The sequence below is a fragment of the Carassius auratus genome, chromosome 16 (assembly GCF_003368295.1).
Source record: "Carassius auratus strain Wakin chromosome 16, ASM336829v1, whole genome shotgun sequence".
NCBI lineage: Eukaryota > Metazoa > Chordata > Actinopteri > Cypriniformes > Cyprinidae > Carassius > Carassius auratus.
Window position 1 is genome coordinate 27,428,676 of NC_039258.1, and position 23,204 is coordinate 27,451,879.

Genomic DNA, 23,204 nt, shown 5'->3' on the forward strand with positions numbered 1-23,204 from the left:
CGAAGAGGAGAGAGCGCAAACCTCGTGGCCACTCATGTTTAGTTTCTGAGTTCCTGTCCCTCTAGAGTTCATTATGGAAGTGACAGTTTGATTTTTCATTTTCTGAATGATCTATAGCCTATAGGAATCTCGTTATCAAATGCTTAAAATTAGCTGTCAGTGTTAAACTAACAAACAAATATAGGCCTATATCAACTGCGGTAGGCAGTGCAGTAGTTTGTGAGGCCAGCAACGTATGGTCTGACCCCGTTTTTAAGGCTTAAGAAGAAAGACTTTGAGTCTTAAAATCTATATTCCTTTTATATGTATGTATATAGTTTAACTGGTGTTTTGAAATGATTCAATAGGCTAACCTCAAAAATGCAACTAGTTACTAAACATAGCTAGTAGAGGTAACCATAGCACAATAAGCTACTATCGTTCCAATTCATTGGGCGGTGTACTAACATGACTAATGCCGTCAGTATTTCAATTATCACTAACCCAAAAGAAATATGTTTTGTGTACAAATACAACTAGTCTAGGAACTTTACGCGGGAACAAATTGTTCCCCGAAAATGTATATAAAATATTTGTTATAAAGTCTACCGTAATTGGAGCACTAGCCTAGTATAAACAATTAACTAAACCGTTAGTCTTGCACTAAACGGGTCCCCCGCTAGAGGTAGCCTACCCCTCTGGACAAATTTGACTATTTTGTAGCTCAAACGTGCTGAGAGCGCAAATATGAGCTTTTAAACACTTCATTCTAACACTTGTATCGTTAAATGTTTGGAGCTTCACTATGGCATATAACCTTAGCATTTTCACTGATCTTGGACTGTAGCTCTTCAAGAACACATTGCCAAAAATTTGAACGATAGTTTCTTTTAAAAAAAAATAATAATAATTTGACTAATGACAACAAACGAAGAAAAAAACAGATGCCACAATAATCATATGAGGCGACACCACTTATAAAGAAATTGATGTAGTCCATCAACAGCACAGCATAGGCTACGTAAGAGCGCTACTTCAGAGTGCACAGTTTCAGAGCGCCTACCCACAGACCAGGTCAAATGCTGAGGCGCGCGCACTGGAAGTGGAAGTTCGCAGGTTGGAGCGCGCATTTCGTTCTTCTCTCTGTGCTTTGAAATAGCTACTTCTTGACTTCAGCGTGCTATGCCTTCCGATATTTTGGTTGGAAAGGGGGAAGGAAAGGATGGAGAACAAGGCGACTGATGTCTGTATGGGCTGAAGACAAGAGCGCGCTATGGAGATGACCGCTCGTCTTGCGCACTTGGACACCAAGGTGGATGGCAGAAACTGTGATGGACTTGTCAACCACTACGGGGAAACGACGGAGATAAGAGTTCCGCTGTCTCACACGGGGAAAAGACTCAGTCCGATCGAGGGGGGAAATCTTTATAGACTGCGTGACAGAAAGTTCCTTTTGGAGGACAAGAAGCGCCTCTGTGCGTGGGCACTGGGAACCGCGCTGTTAGGCATTCTGCTGATGGTATTACATGCTGAGCTGTGCCCAGTAGTGTATCGTCCAGTAAGTAGATCTACAGCTATAGTGAAATACAGAAAACAGTGCGCTTGAGACAACCGAATGGTTTATTTAATGGACGGAGCACCAGTTTTGAGCTCTAGAGAGTTGAATGGTGTTCAGTAAAGAGAAATATCACCCACATTTAGAAGAAAAGACAAAAAAAAAACTTTCCGAAATTACGCTTGGTTGAAATATCCATAGCTAATTCTAATTTAGTTGTGTGGAACTAACGTCGTTGCTGAATTAATCAAAATCTTAACTGTTTTGTTACACTGTAAAAAGAGGAAACATGCACAATTGCTACTTTATCTAACCTTTGAAATGACTTTAACTGGAGTACATTATGCTGATTAAGTGATCTTTTAAATAATATTTTTTGGCAAAACACGTTCATTTAGGGAACTCGAGGACCTACGGGATTGGCCGAACATACACGGAAAAACACGAGATAGCCAGCTCTTCGTTAACTTTCACCAGTCAAAAAACCTCGGGCACTTCTCTGAGGTCAGTGTGGGTCGTGATACACACAGACGCCTTTACACATCAATAGAGTTCCTTTAGTTTCGTTCGAACCCATGACCTTGGTGTTGCTAGCACCTTGCTCTTCTGTTTTAAGTATGAAACAGTCACGTATATTTTGGATTAGATTTAATAATAAAAAAAGCGTTAATATATCCCTAGAGCCAGTTTCACAAAACATTCTTAGGAATAAAATCTTATTAATCACTATTTTTATATTTTGTTACATAAGTCTGTTATATAAAAAAAGGGAACAAGAATTGCCCTTAGGGGCATTCTTACCAACGCCTTGGAATTAAACTAAAGAAAATTCCTAAACTGTTTAGAACATTTTTTAATCCAGCCCTTGCAAAGCCTGTCATTTTTTTGTAAGGAAACAAAACTGATTTTCTTTAAAAAATATTTGAGAAATTAAGAGTTAAATTTAAAAAAAAAAACTGCACTAAGAAACATTCTTACAAACTTCCTTAATTCATTTTTTATTCATTTTGTAGAAATTTTTTTACTTTTTATTTTTTAGATTATTATTTTATTTTTCATTTATCTGGCCCCTGCTCTGATTTCCATTTCATAAATGTATGAAAACACTTATTTGAAGACCTCATTAAAAGTATGTTATATTATTATAAAAGGAATCTGAATGCATGTTTTTAAACTCTTTACCCATATTTACAATGGTTAGATGAGTGTGGTAGAAAATCGTTATTTTTTTAAAAACGTATTAATAAAACCTTCTACATCTTACATTTAGACCTTTATAAAATGCATTACGCTTAGTTTCTGCAGCCTCACAATGTATAACAGTCAACACGGGTGACTAAAGAGTTTCAACATCCTCACTGACAACTAATCAGCATTTTCATCTCTGTTTTCTTGATTTGCTCTAGCAAGTTTCCTCCAATTATTTTTGGACATATTGCTTAAAACTTATTTTTGATTATACTGCTTCAGACAATTTAGAGAAAAAGAATTAATTTACACATCCAAAGCATAGCTTTCTTCTGCAACCATGACGGTGTATTTAAACTTACCATTCTCATGGAAACCAAATTATACAGGATAAGCAGCTATTTATGCAAGTTTTTCCACATTTTGTCCCCCTCCCTTTCTGCTGCTCAGAATGCCTATTGCATCTTTCCACACCATTTAGTGCATAATTAGCGCCTGTTTGAATAATGGATTTGAGTTTTGACCTCAAACAGGACATAAGCACTATGCTGATTTTCACGTGCTGTCCTGTCCACATACCATGGTGAATGAAGAGGGCAAAACAAACTTCAGCACTGCCCTCTGTAAATTTTACTTGCTGTTTCCTTAATGTTGGTGTGTTGCATTCACATACATCAGCATGGACACAGAGAAATCATTCATAATATTTTGGAACCAACATTTGCGAGAAACTTTTATAATGCTGCGTATGCAATTCAAACCAACAATGCAACCATACATACCTAGTATCACTTTAAATTGTTTCTATAGATACTTTAGACTTTGGGTTTAAATGGATTGTTCATCCAAAAATGAAAATTCTGACACAAAAGAAGATATTATAAATAATGTTGATAACCAAATGGTCAGTGGTCTTCAGTATTGGGAGAAACATTTTTTTTATGGAAGTTAATGGCTACAAGCAACTGTTTAGTTGCCAAATTTCTTTAAAATATCTTTTTTGTGTGTGTTCAACAGATAAAAGACACTAATACAGGTTTGGCACAACTCAAGGGGGATGACAGATTAAATGATGACAGATTATTCATTTTTGGGCTGAACAATCGCTTAAGGATAAATCAAACAGATTTATATACATGAAGTTGCCAAGTCTGTATACATCCCAAAGCATGCACGGATTGGATGTATAACTTATGCAATGGAAGTTTCCTCCCTAAGTGCACCTGGTCTTATTAAACAACATTCGTTATGCCAGATTTCACTCCATGAAATGTGGTCTCTCGTATTAAATTCAGTAATTGATGTCTTTATGAAAACACATGGCCAATCAGTTCAAGCAGTTGAAGCAGTTCTTCTTCAAAATGTCAGAATCATCTTTAGTGCAAAGAATGATTTCTTGGCCAAAGAGGGGTTTCACAGAATTTCAACTGATGCAGGACACCTTGCTTAACATGTAAACGGACAAGGAACCTGATCCATAAAACTATCATACTATCATTTTATTAGAATATAATATTTGCCCATTTTCTTCTGCTCAGACACAGTTGCATAGCAATTTATATATTTGTATTATTTTCGTTGTATTGGCATGGAGAAGGAACACATGCTAACAGAACGATCTTACAGGCAAGATAATTTAAGCTCACCATTCTCTTGGAAAACAGGTTATGAAGGAAAATTGGCTATTTATGCAGGTTTTTCCACATTTTCCCTCCCTACCTCCCCTTTGCATTGTTCACACTGCCTACGGTCATATTGCATCTTTCCACATCATTTAGTGCATAATTAGTGCCCGTTTGAATAATGGATTTGAGTTTTGACCTCTAATGGCATATACGCTTGATGCTGATTTTCATGTGCTGTCCTCCCCACATAACACGGTCACTGGAGTGAGCAAAGCAATCTTAAATAGGATTCTAAAAATGTTAAATTGCTCATTGCGTTCACATCTTTCAACAGGAAGCACCTGCCTCATTTTATTTAAACCAAATGTAATAATTATACAGATGAAATAACAGTGAAATGCTGTAACTTTAGACTATTAAATGTTTATCAGTTGTATTAACTAGTATTTTTCAGTTCTTATGTTGAAAATTAGTATCAGCACCGTAACCTTTTTGTGTAATTCACTCTCATTCTCTTTGTTTTGTCTGCTCTCTCCAGGGATCCATATATGCCCTCTCCATAAATGGTCTCATCAGTTTCTCCACGGGGTGTTTGCTCATTCTCATCATCGCCTTCCATTATAAAGACATCAGAGTGAGTGTTTTTGTCCAGTCTGAAACAACTGAATTGCCTCTTTTTTATGTCTGATGAAAGTACTCTTAAAGGTACAGTTCACTCAAAAATGACAATCCTGTCATCATTTACTCACTCTCATGTCATTCCAAACTTCTATGACTTTTTTTTCTGTGTAACACAAACAAAGATATATTTTCCCATACAATGAAAGTTCACTTTCATTGTATAGACACAAACAGTTTCAAATATTTAGCTGGTTAAACAATCTCGCAATTAAAATGTTTCTGTGTACTATCCCTTTAAGAAATTCTTGAAGGTGTTTAAATGATTTGGTACAATTATTAGTTTCGTTCTTGTTCTTTATGTTTAAATGTCATACTAATTAGAATGGAATGCCGCTTGATGTCATCTGTGTTGACAACTACAAAAGAAAACAAACACAAGTACACATTGACGTGTGATGTCATGTCCTTATGAGAGAAGTTATAGGTGTTAAATAGTGTAGCCCAATGCATTGGAAGATTCCTACCCTTAACCGTTACTAACTCAACTTCTTTAGTCATTTGTTCTGGAAAATACTAACTGTAGTTTCAAATTGTAATACAAACTGTAGTGTATGATGCATTTGGTTAAGCAAGAAAGAATGATTACTAAATAGAAAATTGAATGAGGCCAGTAAATGAAACCTGACTAAGATTTAACAGCAACAAATTAAATGCAGTATATTGTGAGGAGCAGATGGGGCTTATCTGAACCCCTCACCCAGATTGAGCAATTTGGGGCTAAAAGGACCTCAAGTACAAAAAAAAGTCAGTCAGTTACACTTCACTTTAATCACAAAAGAGTCAGTTACACTTCACTTTTAATGTGACTCATTTGGTTAAACAAAAGCAAAGACGAAAAAGAACTGAGAAAGTATATGTATCGGGAGTGTAATGGTACTCGTCCCAAACCGTCACAGTACGGACATCACGGTTCGGTTCATGCAGTCAGATGACGAACATAGTCAATCAAAGGCAATACAGGAAATAACAGAAGAAGAGACGATCTACACACTAACCCAAAACAAGAATGGTGAGTTCAGATGACATGCTGGCTATAAATCAGAACCAGTTTTTAGTTTTATTTTCGATTCATATGCTAGAATTGCACACAAACTGCATTGCAATCATATTCCAAAATGTAGTTTGTGTGGAATTTCATTCAGTCCGTCTGCTATGTAGCATAATTTCACAAATCTAAAGTCAGACCATTCTATTTTTGCTTTATATCTTGAAATTATACAATCTAATTCGAATAAAAAACAACTGTTCATGCTGTTCATGTATGTAGCACTACTGTTTTCAAAAAAAAAAAAAAAAAAACCTTTCCTGTTGTGCCAAGCTTGTATCGAAGAGTGAGCCCAAAATCGAGGTACTTACCGAACCGTGATTTCTGCGTACCGTTACACCCCAATATGTATTTATATGTATGTTTGTGCCATGTAAATGTTTCTCTACTAAAATCTGATGTACTTTGAGAAAGCATGACATTTGGCCAAAATCCCTCTGCACATGTCTCCATCGGTCCACTCTGCCAAGACATCACCTGCTTTTACACGGTCTCACATCTCTCTCAGTTCAGCCCATCCCCCACCCTATACCCTGTGCCCAACGAAGCCTTAACTGTGTTCCCATGGGACTCATATTGCACCCCTCACTGTAAGGCCTCATTCATGGGACAAAACCTTTGACTGTCTACAGCTGGAGTAACAGATTAACTCCTATTGAGTAAATAAATTTAAAATTTCATATGGGCTGATATATTCATTATGGTACACTGAAATATTTACACTATACTCCAGATGAAGGGCAATGTGCAAGTGGGTTGATTAAGATCACTTTTGAGTATTAGTTGTTTACGTTGTGAATCCCATCGAAGCAGGAAGTTATGCAACATCTTGTTGCAGTACTGTTATCAGTAGTGTACAACAGGGCAAAACTTTTTTTTTTAATGAAGTATATATGAAGCAACATCATTTCTTGTAAGATAATTTGTATTAATAATTTGTAAGTTTGTGGATTTCCTGGGAATCAAAGCTATGATCTTATTGTAGTCATAGTGCCATGCTCTGTTCTACTGTTTGAGCTACAGGAACACTTTCTAAAAGTTAATGTATTTTTACTTAAACACATATTGACCAGTGTCTTTATAGACACTGCATATACACATGCAGAGAGTTTGTTTCACTTACTTGCTTTTAAAAGCAAATGAATGCATTAGATAGAACATTTCCACCAGTACAAGTGCATTTCTAAGAAGAAAAGTCTAAATTGTGAGATATACATTCACAGTTACAAGAAAAATATCAGAAAAGTCGCAATGATATCTTTCTTTTTTCTTTAATCAAGATTGTATACATCAATATATTGACAACTCTAATATTTTTATTTTCAGTATTTTTGGTTTTATGACTTTAACAAAGCAAAATCAAAACCTTACTAACACTACTACATTTCTGTTGTGATTAGATTACAGTAAGGTATGGTTAATTACATTACAGTTTATAAGTTAGAGTATTTTGTGCGGTTTAAGTATTATGAATGTTCTTCTCTAAACCATGTCTTTTTTGCCAAAGTAAAGTTCTATTAATTTAAAATGCTTTAAATGTTTGATCAAAGTACCTAGAATTCCATGTCTTGACATGGCAGCGAATGACCTCATGGATGAGGAAACGTTTGCAGTGCAGATTGATAGAAGTTTTCAGATTATGCAGCAGCTGGAAATGGTGCAATAAGTGTAGCAGGAAAAAGTAAGCAACGGTCACAATTACAACCGAATTCTGGTCCATGTACTTTTCAAATCGTCTGTTGTAATCCAAGACGACTGTTGATTTATATGGCGTTACTCATTTTCAGCTCTAAGTCATGATTAAGGTTTTTTGTGTCATGTAATTAATGAGCCATTTAATTGTGATTTATGGTTCCGAGTAGTTTCACTGACACGCTTGTCCTTCACAAGCAAAACAGTTTACAGCTGGACGTCCTATCAGAGAGGGCAGGGCTGTGTTTGTTTTGGCCCCGTTCTTACAGTGAATCAAGAACGTCTTGCTCACTCTCTCGTCTCTGCCATTCTTTGTTAATCATTGCTTCCTTATGAGATCAATCAAGTGATTCTCTTGTTGATACACATGCTGCCTCTGTTTTTCTTTCCTTTCTTCAAGCTTTTCATCATTGACCACAACCAGGTGGACTGGCGCATTGCCATGACCAGTAACCGGGTGCTTAGCATCTCCCTGGAGCTCGTTGTCTGCGCTATCCATCCCGTGGCTATCTACCTGAGGCCCAGTATGGAGGACACACTCGGGGGGAAGCCGGTGCAAAATTCCTCCACCCCCCTCTGCTTGTCCTCCAGTCACAAAGAAATCATGCTGGATGTGGAGCTGCTGCTGTCGGCCCTCATGTTCCTCAGACTGTATCTCGTGCACAGAGCCGTCCTGCTCCACAGCAAGGTGCTCCTCAGCGCCTCGTACAGGAGCATCGGCTCCCTCAACAACATCAACTTCACCTTCCGCTTTGTGCTCAAGGTGCTAATGAACAAGAATCCGGCCCGCACGCTGCTGGTCTTCATTATGTTCTTCTGGCTCTCCGCGGCTTGGATGCTGCGACTGTGTGAAAGGTACAGAACGTGCAAATATTTGTAGAGAAACACAAACACTTCTGCAACAGTATTTATTTTGTTTTTTCCATTCACTCATTAGAAACAGCTCATCAAGTGTTATCATACTTCTCTTTGATGTTAATGGTCAATTTGAGTTTTGGTCATACGTTTCTTACTAATAGATTTATTTCAGGAACAAACAAATTGCTCTACAGCACCAGCTCGTTACTGACTGTCAAATTTTGAATAATACATTCTAGTTTGCTTGTCACGGCAAGGATTTGTTATTCATTAGCACTGTTGTCTTTTCTGCAACAATTCGTTTGATCAGTTGAATCAGTTGAAGTTTTGCACAATACATGTCTTTCGTACATTTACATAGCCGCTCTCTGTCTCCACCTACAGGCAGCAGCAGGTAGAGACAGGTGGCATGGACACCGCACTGTGGCTCATAGCCATCACCTTCCTTACAGTGGGATATGGAGATGTGGCCCCTCACACCAGATGTGGCAAGGTGGTGTGTCTCCTTACAGGCGTCATGGTAAATAAACTCTTAACTAACCCTTAACTATTAGTCACATTTCTATAGATCTCCTGCCGTTCTTTCACACAAGAGAATTTTGAGACAAATGCTATAAATTATCTAATTCTCGACAAAATAATGAAATCGCTTTTGTTGTACTACTGTATGTACTAGGACAAACACTCCTACTGATTCACTTAACTCTATTTCTTTGGTTTATTAAAGAAATAAAATATGTTTAGCATTATCATATCATTATCATTATCATGACGTTTTGCCTCATTTAGGGACTAATATGCACCTTTTAGTGGTAAATTAAGTACAAAGGTGTACCTTTTGAAAAGGTACATCCCCAGTTACAGCCTTTGTCGTCTTTTTCTGAGAATGATATGCATCAGTAGCTCCTGACTGTGACTGAAATAGCAACGAAAATTTAGCCTGAAAACTCTGTGTCTGTGTGTATGTGTGGTTTAGTCAGCTATATTAGTGGTCAGTAAACACTGAACAAAATTATAAACACAACACTTTTGTTTTTGCCCGCATTTTTCATGAGCTGAACTCAAAGATCTAAGACTTTTTCTATGTATGTATGTACACCGAAAACCAGTCAGTATCTGGTGTAACCACCATTTGCCTTGTGCAGTGCAGCACATCTCCTTCGCATAGAGTTGATCAGGTTGTTGATTGTGGCCTGTGGAAAGTTGGTCCACTCCTCTTCAATGGCTTTGCGAAGTTACTAGATATCGTCAGGAACTGGAACATAATTTCGTATACGCTGATCCATAGCATCCCAAACATGCTCAATGGGTGACATGTCCGGTGAGTATGCTGGCCATGAAAGAACTGGAATGTTTTCAGCTTCCAGGAATTGTGTACAGATCCTAGCAACATGGGGCCGTGCATTATCATGCTGCAACATGAGGTGATGGTCGTGGATTAATTGCACAACAATGGGACTCAGGATCTCATCACCTCATCTTATCTCTGTGTATTCAAAATGCCATCAGTAAAATGCACCTGTGTTCATTGTCCTTAACATACTCCTGCCCATACCATAACCCCACTGCCACCATGGGCCACTCGATCCACAATGTTTACATCAGCAAACCACTCACCCACACGACGCCATACACGCTGTCTGCCATCTGCCCTGTACGACGAGCATGCAGATGAAGAGGATGACAAGCATGCAGATAAGCTTCCCTGAGACGGTGTCTGACAGTTTGTGCAGAAATTGTTTGGTTATGCAAACCGACTGTCCGGGTGGCTGGTCTCCGACGATCTTGGAGGTGAAGATGCTGGATGTGGAGGTCCTGGGCTGGTATGGTAACACGTGGTCTGCCGTTGTGAGGCCGGTTGGATGTACTGACAAATTTTCTGAAACACCTTTGCAGATGACTTAAGGTAGAGAAATTAACATTCAATTCACGAGCAAAAGCTCTGGCGGACATTCCTTCAGTCAGCATGCCAATTGCACGCTCTCTCAAAACTTGCAACATCGAGTGGCCTTTTATTGTGGCCAGCCTAAGGCACACCCATAGCTATAATCATGCTTTCTAATCAGCATCTTGATATGCCACACCTGTGAGGTGGATGGATTAACTCGGCAAAGGAGAAGTGCTCACTAAACAGATTTAGACAGATTTGTGAACAATATTTGAAAGAAATAGGTCTTTTGTGCACATTGAAAAAGTCTTAGATCTTTGAGTTCAGCTCATGAAAAATGAGGGCAAAAACAAAAGTGTTGCATTTATAATTTTGTTCAGTGTATGTATGCAATATATCATCACAACAAAAAACACGATGTGAGCTGTGATGTCACAAGAAATGACTCTCACGCACGGTTCATTTGAATAAGTAAGCAAAGATTCACAAAACTGATTTCAGACTCGCTCGTGAGCTGGTGCCAGGTATCAGAGTCACTTAGTCAGTGAATCATTTAGAGTCATTACTGAGCTCACAACTGACTCCCTCTTGAGTAATTTCTTTGTCCTGTTAGAAATGACCTGTAACTGTGCAGCATACTTTAGATGAACATTTTACTGACCTGCTGACCACATGATAACGTGTAATTAAAGATACATATTCATAACATGGTTCAATCAATTAATAACAATCTTAGCAAGTGTGTATTTGACCTGTAAGTCATTTGTCTCATAAATGGCACCCAGCTGCACTGGTTTAACAGTGTCTGCAGTTGCTGCAGCTTCTACTTAATCACATTTAAAGCATTGTGACTGAGTTATGAGATCCACGTCCATCTGGACACACTTTTAGTACAGCTACAGCTGTTCTTCCTCCCTTCCTGACAGCGACACTGGACTCCAAAGGGATTCCAGTGATGCTGTGTTGGCAGGCTCATTGATGAAGGATGGAGATTATAATTTCAATAGAATCACAGTCTTTGACATCTTTCACATCTCAGTCACATGATTAATAAACAAGGTTGTCTGAATTACTAATAAAATATCCATCAAATCATTTTTTGTTTGTCATACGTTGTACACTGAATGTCATTTACACTTAAAAAATACTTTAAATGTGGACCCTCAGGCCTTGTGTGTGTGTGTGTGTGTGTGTGTGTGTGTCTGGGTGTATCTGAGCATAGAGTTCAGTAAGTGAAGAAGGGAGGGAATGGCCTAGCAATATGATACACAGATTGTTTTGTCTGTAAACCAAGTACTTTGGTTACACCCGTACATGATCATTTCAGACCGAATGATTGAAAATGAAAAGTTGATAAATATTAATTTCATGGCAAAAGTTCATAACAAGAAGCTTTATTAAGCATTATTATTTAATATTTCATATTATTATATTTTAGGTCGCCGTGATTTTGCCAAGTAAGACATCTTTTGATGATCCTGGATCAACATTATTGTCCAAAAAAACCTAACCCTACCCTTAATTTATTCCTAAAATCAGTTGGAAAGGATAGCTGATTAACAAGGGGGTTGAAGCACCTAACCCTAATTGTAAGCCTAAAACAGATATTTCTTTAAAAGGTATATCTCAATTCTGATTGGTTGATTGGGATGTTGTTCCAGGAACATGTTGTGCTTGGCAAAATCACACTTACCTTTATTTTAATAAAATATATTATATTATATTAACATAAATATTAAAAATAGTTCTTAGGGTAAAATGGTAGTTTTTATTTGATAATAAATTAAATATTTATATTAAAATTATATAATAAAAGTGTTTGGTAACACTTCATAATAAAGTCTGATTGTTAACGTTTTTACTAACATTAATTAACAATGAGCAAAATACATTTGTTTGTGGCATTTATTCATCTTTGTTTACATTAGTATACAGCTTTTGATTTTAATGATGTATTATAAAACGTTGAACATAAAACATTAACTGAGATTAATGAATGCTTTATTAGTATTTTTCATTGTTAGTTGATGATAACTATTGTAGCTATAGTGAACAAATGTTCACAGTGACAGTAAGAGCGCATGCCAGTATGTTTATTAAGGGGGTTAAGTTTCCAGCCTCTCTCTGACTCAGGCAGCTGCATCTGCACCGGACTGTCCACCCCTCTCTTCTCTCCATCCCTCATTTCCGATCAGGACAGATAAGCCGACAGGATAGGAGCATGGGGCTCACACGACAGGAGCATAGGGCTAATGCCAAACCCAGACACCTCCCTGACACAGTGGAAAATAATCCTTCACTCCTCTCTCTCTCTCTCTCTCTCCCTGGCTCAGTGTTTTTATAAGCTTTCCCCCTTTTTTTAGGGAAAACTTTCCACCATTGCCATTTTTAGGTGGTTTATAGCATTTGGCGCCACTAGATCAGGAGGGTGTGCAAACCTGTGCCCAAGACTTGGAAAACCAGAAAAAAAGTTTCCTAATCCAGTTGGAACAGTATACGGGTGTTCATTAGTGTGGGATAGCCCTCTCACCTGTAGCTCCTTCAACATGCTTGGCTGCCCCCTGTCAATGCCTTTCTCCACATAATGATGAGACTTTAATGAAAGTGTCAGGACCAGCTTCCATCACCTGTTACCTATCAAGTGGAAATATGATGGAGCATCTGTGTGTGTGTGTGTGTGTGTGTGTGTGTGTGTTTGTCTGGCATCCAACACCTCCACCGCAAAAATGTATATATTCTTAATCAGTCGTTTTCTCTTGTTGCCCAAAAAGATAAATATAAATGAGTAATTGAGGGAAAAAGCTGTTAAATGGCTGGTTATAAACAGGGTCATTATAGTTAACTTAAACTAAAACCATAAAACAATTTTGTTGCTTAAAATAAAGTTTAACTGAAACAAAACAAAAACATAAAATTATTTTATTTCAGATACACTGATGTACTAAAACAAATAAAACTGAAATAAAAATGACTAAAAACAACAGCATTAAAAACCTAAGTAATAATTACTAAAGTACTAATTATATCATTACACAATACAATTTTATAATAAAATTTTGCTGAAAACGTTATAATTAAAATGAAAATATATACATAAAAAGTTAAAAAAGTTAAAGTATGAATATAAATTATAATAGTATCCCAATTATACTAAAATAACCTTGGTTATAAATTGAAATTGTTTGCTTTAAGCTTAAACTTGATTAAATTTCATTTAAAAAAAAGAGAAAGAAAAAGAAAAAAATGTACAAACAATTAGATAATTGTCAGTTGTATAAGAAGCTTAATTCAAGCTCTCTGAAAACATTTCTTAATAGCTTAATTAAAGTCAAGTTTATTTATAATACTCATTGTTGCATGTATTTAATATAGTTTACATTTTGTGATGATAAAAGCAATGTTGGGATATGCTATTGTATACTGTTTTTTTTCATGATTATGTTGTATACATGCAATGCATTTTGGGAGCAACCTTTGTGAAAAATGATGGTAGTATTAAAGCTTTTGCCCTTTGAATTGATTAATTCTTGCTTACTAAGATGATTGACTAAGGGGAGTTCTGTAAATAAACTTCAACATTTTCCTCGACTGCTGTGAATAATCAACTATGGAAAAACTGTAAGCCTTTGTTTTTTCAGAACCTTTAGTCAATACCATGAAGAAACCTTAAAGCGATGCTGACTACACTTTCTCTCCATAACAACTAACTGGCTCTCTCTCTGTCTCCCTTTCTTTATCTCTCAATCATTTCTTTCTCTAATGCAACAAATTAAGGAGTTCAGGTAAATGAACTGTTTAGTGTGAAATTACATGGAAACAATCTTCATAGAGACATACACTTTCTTCCATAAAATACTACTGTTTTTGGAAAAGCTTTCCAAATTTTTGAAACTGATTTGAATCAAAGAAATGCCATTGTATTTCATTCCTCCGAAAAATGTTTTATAGACTTGCTAAGAAGAATCTTTTTGTAATTCTGTGTACTCTCTGAATATCATTAACTCTGAATACTTTATGTCTGAGTATATGTTTGGGATAATGAGACAGATGGTAACTATGCTCATGTCTATGTGTTTGTTGTCAGGGTGTGGCATGTACTGCTATGTTGGTAGCCGTCATGACTAAGAAACTGGCGCTTAACAAAGGGGAGAAACATGTGCATTTCTTCATGATGGACATTCAGATCTCCAAGCGGGTGAGCAAGACCGACCACCACATAAAACACCCCATGAATGGCACCCTCTTTCAATTCTTCATTGTCTTTTTGTCAACACCTATCTGTGTTTGGTTATTTCCTTATGACCGATTTGGTGGTCATAAGAAAGATACGTTAATGATAATCAGACTCAGCTTAGCCATTTGGGAATGCTTAACTTGATCTTTAAAAATATGCCTCCGTTTCGGATGAGAAACATAAAAAGCAGTGACCCGGAGGATGCAGAGGCATGGATGGAAGCAGCGTTATTTTCCGCATCACGCCAGTGTTATGATTTCGGAGGCTTTTTAGCATATAATTTCTTTCCTTAAATAGGAAATTCCAAATGGCATAGCAGCACGGTGTGGGAAAATGCTTAGGATGGCCAGGGAGATGGCCGCTGAGCTCTTAATAATAGCCAACAGAAGGCGTCAAAGGGAGGAAACAATCAGGTTCATGTCAGGAAAACTTGTGTCAGTCCATGAGAAATTTAACTCAGTCAGGAAATAAGATGCACTGATGTGTGTCCGTTAGCATATGCACTGGAAAAGAGTAAAGGAGAGAAGGTGCCGAGGGCCGGATCTTGATGCTGAGGTGCAGCTTGCACTCCTCTAACAGGATCCATCTGTTTGCTTATCAGAGGAAAGGAGGAGAGACCTCAGAATAAATGCATAGAGGAAGATGGTAGATGCTTACAGTTTCCACAAATGCAAATGAAATCAGACTGCTTTGAGTTAGCAAACACTGACAGGTGTTTCTGAAAATGTCCTTACAGAGGAATATTCCAGGTTTTAAGCTTATCGACAGCATATTTGCTTAAACACTTTACTTAAAGCCTTTATGTATATGCATTATAATCTCATGAATAATTGCAATTACAGTTAATACATATAACACTAATATGATATATTACAACTCACATTATGATTCATTATAATGCCCTTTAATTACAACCCTTCATATAATGCATGACAAAAACATTTTTACTTGTCCATCATTTTCCAAATTCCCTGTATATGATCTGTGGAAAGCTGTCACATATTCTTTTGGACAGTTGACATTTTTTAGAATCATATTTTACATTAATATTGTTTTATTTATTCATTTAATTTATTAAATCATTCTCCTATTTAATTTATTATAAAAATATAATTCAATAAAACTATATATTATGTTATTTTTTAAATGCACAATTTATACTGTATACAAGATAAATATAAATATTTTTTATGAAGAGGAACTTCAAATAGAAGTGAATGTGGCCCAGGAAGCACTTATAGCTGTTAAGCTATTCAAATCATTTTTTCTGTTATTTTAGGGATTCTGATGTTTTGTTGTCATGGACAAGTTGTAAAATTTGGTGATATACAGTAAAAAAAAAAAAGTAATAAACTTTGTTTCCTTCTTGTGGCTATACTATGCTACTAATGTTCACAAACTGGCCTCATTTACTTTTATTGTGTTTGTCTTACTGTAGACCAGCTTTTGATTTGTTGTTTTTAAGAGAGGCAAGTGGAAATCGTTTTTGTGGTAATCAACATTATGCCACTAAAGGTGTCGATTGAGTTTCACTTGAACTGAGCCTAGAATATTCATTTTATTCATGAAGGCCTGAACCTATGTTTTTAACTTGGCAGAAGCCATATCCTGTCACAGGGTGTGTGTGTGTGTGTGTGTGTGCATGCCACGGGTCCGACTCATCAGCCCCTGTGATGATTTACCTTGATGATACTTTAAAGGAAGACATCTGGACACAGTTGGACACTCTATTAATAACCACAAACACACAGAATTGCAAGGGAAGCTGGTGACATCATTATGAGCAGGTCTTCAACAGGAAGACACACAGACAATAATAGATTCAAAGAAAGCACAGAAATGTGTGATTAAAAAAAGCCCTTGACTGTCCGTAACCCACATCTTTATGATGGCTATTCTCATCCTCAAATCACCCTCAAAATAACCATAACTTTTCCTTTCCGTTCCCGTCTTTCCTTTTTTATTTTCATCAAGGCCGTCCCCTTAATAAACAGCAACAGTTTCCTTACATCCTGTCCAGATTTTCTAGTAATGCTCTGCTATGTTGTAATTTGTATTTACACAATCATCATATCATAGTTAGCAGGTGTAGTTAAGCAGACAGCAGTCTGTACAGTATAGCTCCAGACAGTGTTTGACCAGCCATCATCTGAACAATGTAAACATGCCACTATTTACTTAAGGAATGTCCTACAGACTGTCAATATACTATCATTGTAGAGCTATGATGGATGGATTACTTATTACTCTAATCAAATTCTCTGTGACACAGATCCGGCACGCAGCAGCTAACGTGCTAAGAGAATGTTGGCTGCTGCATCGCACCACCCAGACAAAAGACAACAGCGGAGACCATCGTCACCACCAGAGATGCCTGCTGGAGGCCATCCGTGTGTGAGTGATCCATTAAAGCCAGCACTCAACCATTACACAACATCCTTAGAGATTCACTAGGAGAGAAAGACAGTTTTAAAACAAATATATTAATTTTTTATATATATATTATTATTTAATAGTTTTATGTAGAACGATAGATATATAAATAATTTCTCTAATATAATCAATTTAAAACCCTTTTAAATGTATTAATATATAATAATATAGAGCCTATAATTTAATACTTATATATGAGGGCTGGGTAAGTTATTCACGCATTCATTGATTAACTCAGTTTTTTTTATTATGAATGTCCGTTGCTCCTGGGCTCTAAATCCACATACAGAAAAATCATGGGTCACAGCTGGGAATGCTCCCGATCAAATTATTTAGGCTAAGCATCAGTATTCACAAACCACTGTCAACTGTTATTTTTAGCAGAAAACAATGCAATAAGCTCATAATCACGACTTCATAAATAGGAAATAGGAAGTTTCCGATAGCACGTGAACACAGCAGAGGAGAGCTTGCTCATCTCAGTGGAGTGAATCGTTTTGCTAACTTTGTGGTTTATTATGTTGAGTTGTATGGGACGCGGTGACACACATCCCTCTCACAATATATTACACATCTATCGCTTTTGCCACCCAGAAATATTCACACAATCAAGCAGCACATATCAGAAGATCTGCTCTCCGGCGTGGTTAGCACTCACACTCACTGATCTATATATAACTGAACCACACTCTGTTTAAAGTGTTTGCAAACCAAATGTTACTGCACTTTTGTTCATAGCAGTACTTTTAAATGAAAAAAGTGCACAATACACTACTTTTGAATGCATTATTAGTTTTGTGCACAACAATGCGATTAATTGCGATTAAACATGTTATTTTTTATTTAAAACACAATTAAGCAAACATATAATTTAACTAATTTTATTAATTATTTTATTGAATTATAATATTTGTAATTTCTAATATTATACATATTTCTAATATACAATTTTATTATATATATTAATTGTGACTTAAACATATATAAACAAAATTAAATTTTTATACATATACATATACATATATATATATATATATAGTATTACATTTTTTCCATTTTAATAAAAATATTTTATAAAGTTATATTTTAAGGTAAAATATGTATTTTATGCAGATTTGATGGAATTTTATATATCGGACTTTAGAGGAATAGATTATTTTTAATGCTATTTTGTGGACTTTTTAATAATTATTAACAAAACCGAAGTCTATATGTTTCCATAAAAATTGTTTATATAACTTATTGTATGATATGTATGATAAAGTACACATTAAAGGGACAGTAAGTAGGAATTACTCCCATCTCGTGGTGAAATTGTATTTTGCATTCAAACTAATTTTGCTCTCCAGCGCCTCGCTTTTTCAAATGCGCGTTGCATCTACGGTAGGCGATATGTACCAAAAAGCTTTGACGGGATGTCTTCTAATAGCACTTCGTCGAGTTTTCCTTCAGGTGAACAGGTGTGTTATTTCAAACAAACTGCAACATGACAACTAACAAACGAATGTTACAGTATGAATTACTGACTGTGGAAAACATGAAATATTGTAATTAGTAGTTATGTCTTCTTTATTCGTTATATTTTCTGAATTATATGCATTGTTAGATATAAAAAAAAAATTATAATATAGATTGTAACACTGACTTACCTGTCGAGAAGAAAACTGGCCACTTCAGCGTCTCTTTTGAAATCTTTATCAAGCATTAGCTCTTTCCACCTAGAAAAAGCTTCCCCGACATTAACTCTTGTTTTCTGTAATCTACAGTCACGTTTCCTTTTACGTTCTATTTTTGACTGTTTTGGCGACTATGTTTTCTTCTCCTGTGGCGCGGCATATGTATGGTCCATAATAAGAATGCAATCCAGACTTTTAAACTTGCCGGTGCAGTTTCAAGCGCCTCTCACTGCTCTGCACCTGCGTTTCTGGCTCTGACCGAAAACGCGTTGTGGAAACGCATTGGCTTAGTACTTTTTGTCCCTCTCTGCTATTATAGTTTTGCAAGATGGCGGAACTACATGGAAGCCTCCGTCGACCTACCCGTCCCATGTATATAAAGATAATAAATTCTTCATTTACAAGGATTAGTTTAAACATTGGCATAGGTATTTGTACACCACTGAGGGCATATTTATGAATAAAAATATTGATTTTAGATAATAAAATACCTAAAAAGTTACTTATTGTCCCTTTAAGATGCTAACTGTACCTCAAGCACCACATCAAAGCCATTTCCTGTAAATAAATATATGTAGAGGAAAGTTTTAACATGTTTAATATATAAATTAAACATCAGATGAGAATGAGAAATTCGTGCAACAGTTAACCAGTTAAACATCTTGTCCATCACCTGGAATATTTTATTATTTAAGCCCATGGTGATAGGACACTGATCATTTTCCACTTGGTCATTTTCAATAAAATCTTTCATGACTTGTCAGTTCCACAGAGGTCACTTTATGCAGTGCTAAGCAGCATGAATAAAATGTGGTCTTGTGATTGTTTATCTTGTGGTCATTGCGAGAATGGCAGTTTCCCCATCTCTCAGCTGATTGTTGACTGCTGTTTTGTTTACAGTAAGTCCTGACATCTTCCTGCAGATAAGCGGCTGATTTTGGGGAGAGCGGCTCAGCTGGCTGCTCTCTTTGGCTGCAGTTCCTTCATGACCAGTGAATAGGAAGCAGCAATGTGTGAATTTACACAGCGGCATTTAACATTGTTAATGACAGGAATCCGGCTCTTAGAATGTTCCATGTGTGCATGTATGAGATCCCAGTGTAACCGTGGATGGCCGTAAGGGTGGAGGGATTCTGACTTCCTGTTTTACAGTTAGCAGAACCACCAAAAATACTCTGGAAAGAAAGTGGGTGCCGCAGTGACAGCTAAAACAGCATGCCAGCAAGCAGACCGCCAAATAGTTAGGAGGTCATTCTGGTTTGTGATTTTCGGTCTGTTCCCTTTTCGCTCCCATGACACATGGACACTGGTCATTTCTGCATGCTTTGGCAGTTGCTGATGGTTCCCCTGCAATAACCGGTTTCCGTTTTGCTTTTTTTGGGACTTTATTCAGAGACATCTGCAACTATGCCTACTGCAAAAAATACACAAATGTACTGCTAAAACTTTCGTTATGAAAGTTTGCAAAATAAATTAAAAATTCTGAATTTAACCCTGAAAATGACCTCAAAAACCTACATGAATACAAAAATGTTTCATTTACATTTACATTACATTTGTTGATTACCAATAAATAAATTCAGTTGAACTAATTCTCAATAGAACTTATGTATGATTATGTGAGAAATGTTTGCACACGTGAAAAAAGAGGCCTATCCAGTGATAAAATCAATAGAAAATGATATTTACAAAAATAATATATATATATATATATATATATCATCATGTCACAAATCACATTTCTTACAAATACAGGGAGAATCAATGAATTTAATATTACTCTAGACAAAACTTGTCAAAAATACCAGTCAAGATTCTGAGAAATGCACAGAGGTTGTTTGGACCCAATATTGTTATTGTAACAAAAATGTTAATTGTTGATTAAAATAAATTGAAATCAAATAAATATAACCTCAAAATGTTAATCTTAAATAAAAATGAGAAATGTTGCCTTGGCAACTAACAGAAATAAAATAAGAGTACTAACTAACATGTTTAAAAGAAAAACTGTAATAAAAACAAGAAAAAAAAAAGCATGTAACAATGCTAACAAACCTTAAACAAAAATGAAAATAAAAAGCTAATTCAAATTTAATAATTACTATAATATTATCGAATTATACTAAAATAGCACTGTTTTGACACCCAGCAGTTGGTAAAAATATTGTTTTTATGACCCAATGGCCAGCACATTTATATATTTTTTTGCATTCTGTGATATCTAAAGCCTGACATCTCCTACATAGAGGAGAAACCAAGCTGACTAGAGTTCTGTTAAAACCATTGTACAAAAATGTAACACATTTTTCCCTGTCTCGACTAGATTTCGTCACCTGCGACTGAAGCATAGGAAGTTAAGGGACAATGCCAGTGAGATGGTGGATCTCTCAAAGGTAAGTCAGACATACATCAGACTCGTGTCTAGGTCCATTTGGCTGAAAAAAAAGGCATTTGTGTAACCCAGACATATAAATGATCAGTGAAACCATAAAAATCTCTGTAAAAACTAGCTTTCAAAGTAACATCATCAACAAAAATATCATATATATTGATATGCTTAATGTGTGTGTGTGTGGGGGGGGGGGGGTTCATCTTACACACATGAAAGACAGCTAATACCAAGCTCTTATCTGAAAATGCCCTCTGTCTTCAAACAGATGCAGATGATCATGTGTGATCTGAGTGCAAACTGGAACAGCTCTTACCATGAGCTTGAGCAGCGAATCATCTCTATGGAGCAGAAGCTGGACGAGCTGGGACGCTCCTTCCAAATCACCTCTGAGCTGCTCACACAGGCGCTGCATTGCCGCAGACCGGACCACAGGTAATGCCGCCCAAAAGTTTTATTTGCTTGACCTGATCGAGTAGGTTTATACAAGCCTGGATCTATTTCTGTACAGGTGACCTGTGACATCTCTCTCGAAGGCTAATATAGTCTTCGTCTTCTGAGTCTTCTTCAATCAAGCCTCTTGAACTGATGGAGGAACTTTATGATGAACTTAACGAAAGGATTAAGAGCAGCGACATCATAGCAGACATTGTTTTATTTTGAACAGACGTTCTGTCGCGTGTATTTATGAACACTTCCTCAGTGCTCCAAACATGAACTTTTCAAAAGGTTATTTTGGTTATTTTAAACTTTTGAGTTTCAGTTTATGATTGATACCGAAACTATGAGATGGGGATTCTGGTGTTACACAAAGGAACACATTTAGATTACTTGTTAGTCAATCGCACAGGCCTCAATGTGATTTATATCAGTGTGTGAAAGTCACAGAAGGAATGTGAAACTGAAAAAAAAATGTGAAAAAATGGTCAGTCTTTCTATAGTTCCTGTTCCTAGATGAGACTGGGGAAGTTCATCTTAATCAAACTGAAGAAAACACCTTAACTTGAGAAGTTCATCTCAGAATTGGGAAATAGGAATCATGCAAAGCAACTTGATAATAACTTTATGACTCTAATTTGATACGCTATTGTTCAGTCATGTGCATACAACCTGGTAATGACACATTGATGAACGTCTCTGTAACTTGCTGGCAACTTTCTCATAGGTAAGTCAGGTAAATTGTCATTATTAAATTGTCAAGGCAGTCTATTGCCCTTGTTCACTGATATTTTTAAAACCCTAAGTGAGGCAGAACCTGCACCCACAGCACCCCCCAAAAAATCTGGGAATGACTTGAATTTCCATCAGCCCTTTAACCTGACATTGCATCTGTTGAATGATGGCATGTGGTGGTTTTGCCTAGTACGGTATTCAGAAAACTGGTGTGACAGATAAATCTTTATTGCTCAAGACTGTAGTTGAGTTTATTAAGACAAAGACTCAGTCCTCTCTGGTATCTCCTCCTGGTGGACAAAAGTATGTGTTGCTTGTTTGGCCACCACTCCTGTGCTTGTTTTGTATCTTTTGCAATGAATATTTTTAAAATAGACTTAATACCTAGATGTGTATACACTATAATGATTATACGAATGCAGTGGGAATAAGAAAACAGCTTTTTTTTTATAAACAAACAGGAACTTTGTCTTAGTTATACTGGTGTCTTTGCATATTTGAAACTGCTGGTATGAGGGAAGCACATGACTCATTATTTCACCAATCATTAACTGTTGTTGCTTATTCAGGAACATAGTGAAGGAAACCAAAATATTTGTATTGCTTTAGAATCGAGATAAGTTGATCGGGAATTCAGTTTTGCATGTTGTATTGTGAAATACACATAGAAAACGATAGAAAAACGTTTACAGCAGTATTTTTGCACATTTTAATAAAGCCATCTCATGTTAAAATAATTTTGTGTTTTCCCAACTACATGATGACGAGAACACTTAAAAACACACACA

At 36.4% G+C, this 23,204-nt stretch overlaps 1 protein-coding gene across 1 annotated transcript; it reads left to right on the top strand.

The window, feature by feature from the left end:
• Window positions 1–268: 268 nt before the first annotated feature.
• kcnn4 (potassium intermediate/small conductance calcium-activated channel, subfamily N, member 4) lies at window positions 269–23,147 on the top strand. The gene is made up of 9 exons (XM_026285031.1): window positions 269–1,537; window positions 4,886–4,981; window positions 8,166–8,620; window positions 9,008–9,143; window positions 14,596–14,706; window positions 17,018–17,139; window positions 21,178–21,247; window positions 21,512–21,678; window positions 21,755–23,147. Exons 1-9 carry the CDS (start codon window positions 1,253–1,255, stop codon window positions 21,756–21,758), a joined length of 1,446 nt encoding a protein of 481 aa, XP_026140816.1. The 5' UTR covers window positions 269–1,252; the 3' UTR covers window positions 21,759–23,147.
• The last annotated feature ends 57 nt before the right edge of the window (window positions 23,148–23,204 follow it).

Coding starts and splice junctions, on each gene's coding strand:
- kcnn4 (XM_026285031.1), top strand. CDS start 1,253: ATGGAGATGACCGCTCGTCTTGCGCACTTGGACACCAAGGTGGATGGC. Junction 17,140..21,177: donor CTGCTGGAGGCCATCCGTGT/GTGAGTGATCCA, acceptor TGTCTCGACTAG/ATTTCGTCACCTGCGACTGA. Junction 21,248..21,511: donor AGATGGTGGATCTCTCAAAG/GTAAGTCAGACA, acceptor GTCTTCAAACAG/ATGCAGATGATCATGTGTGA.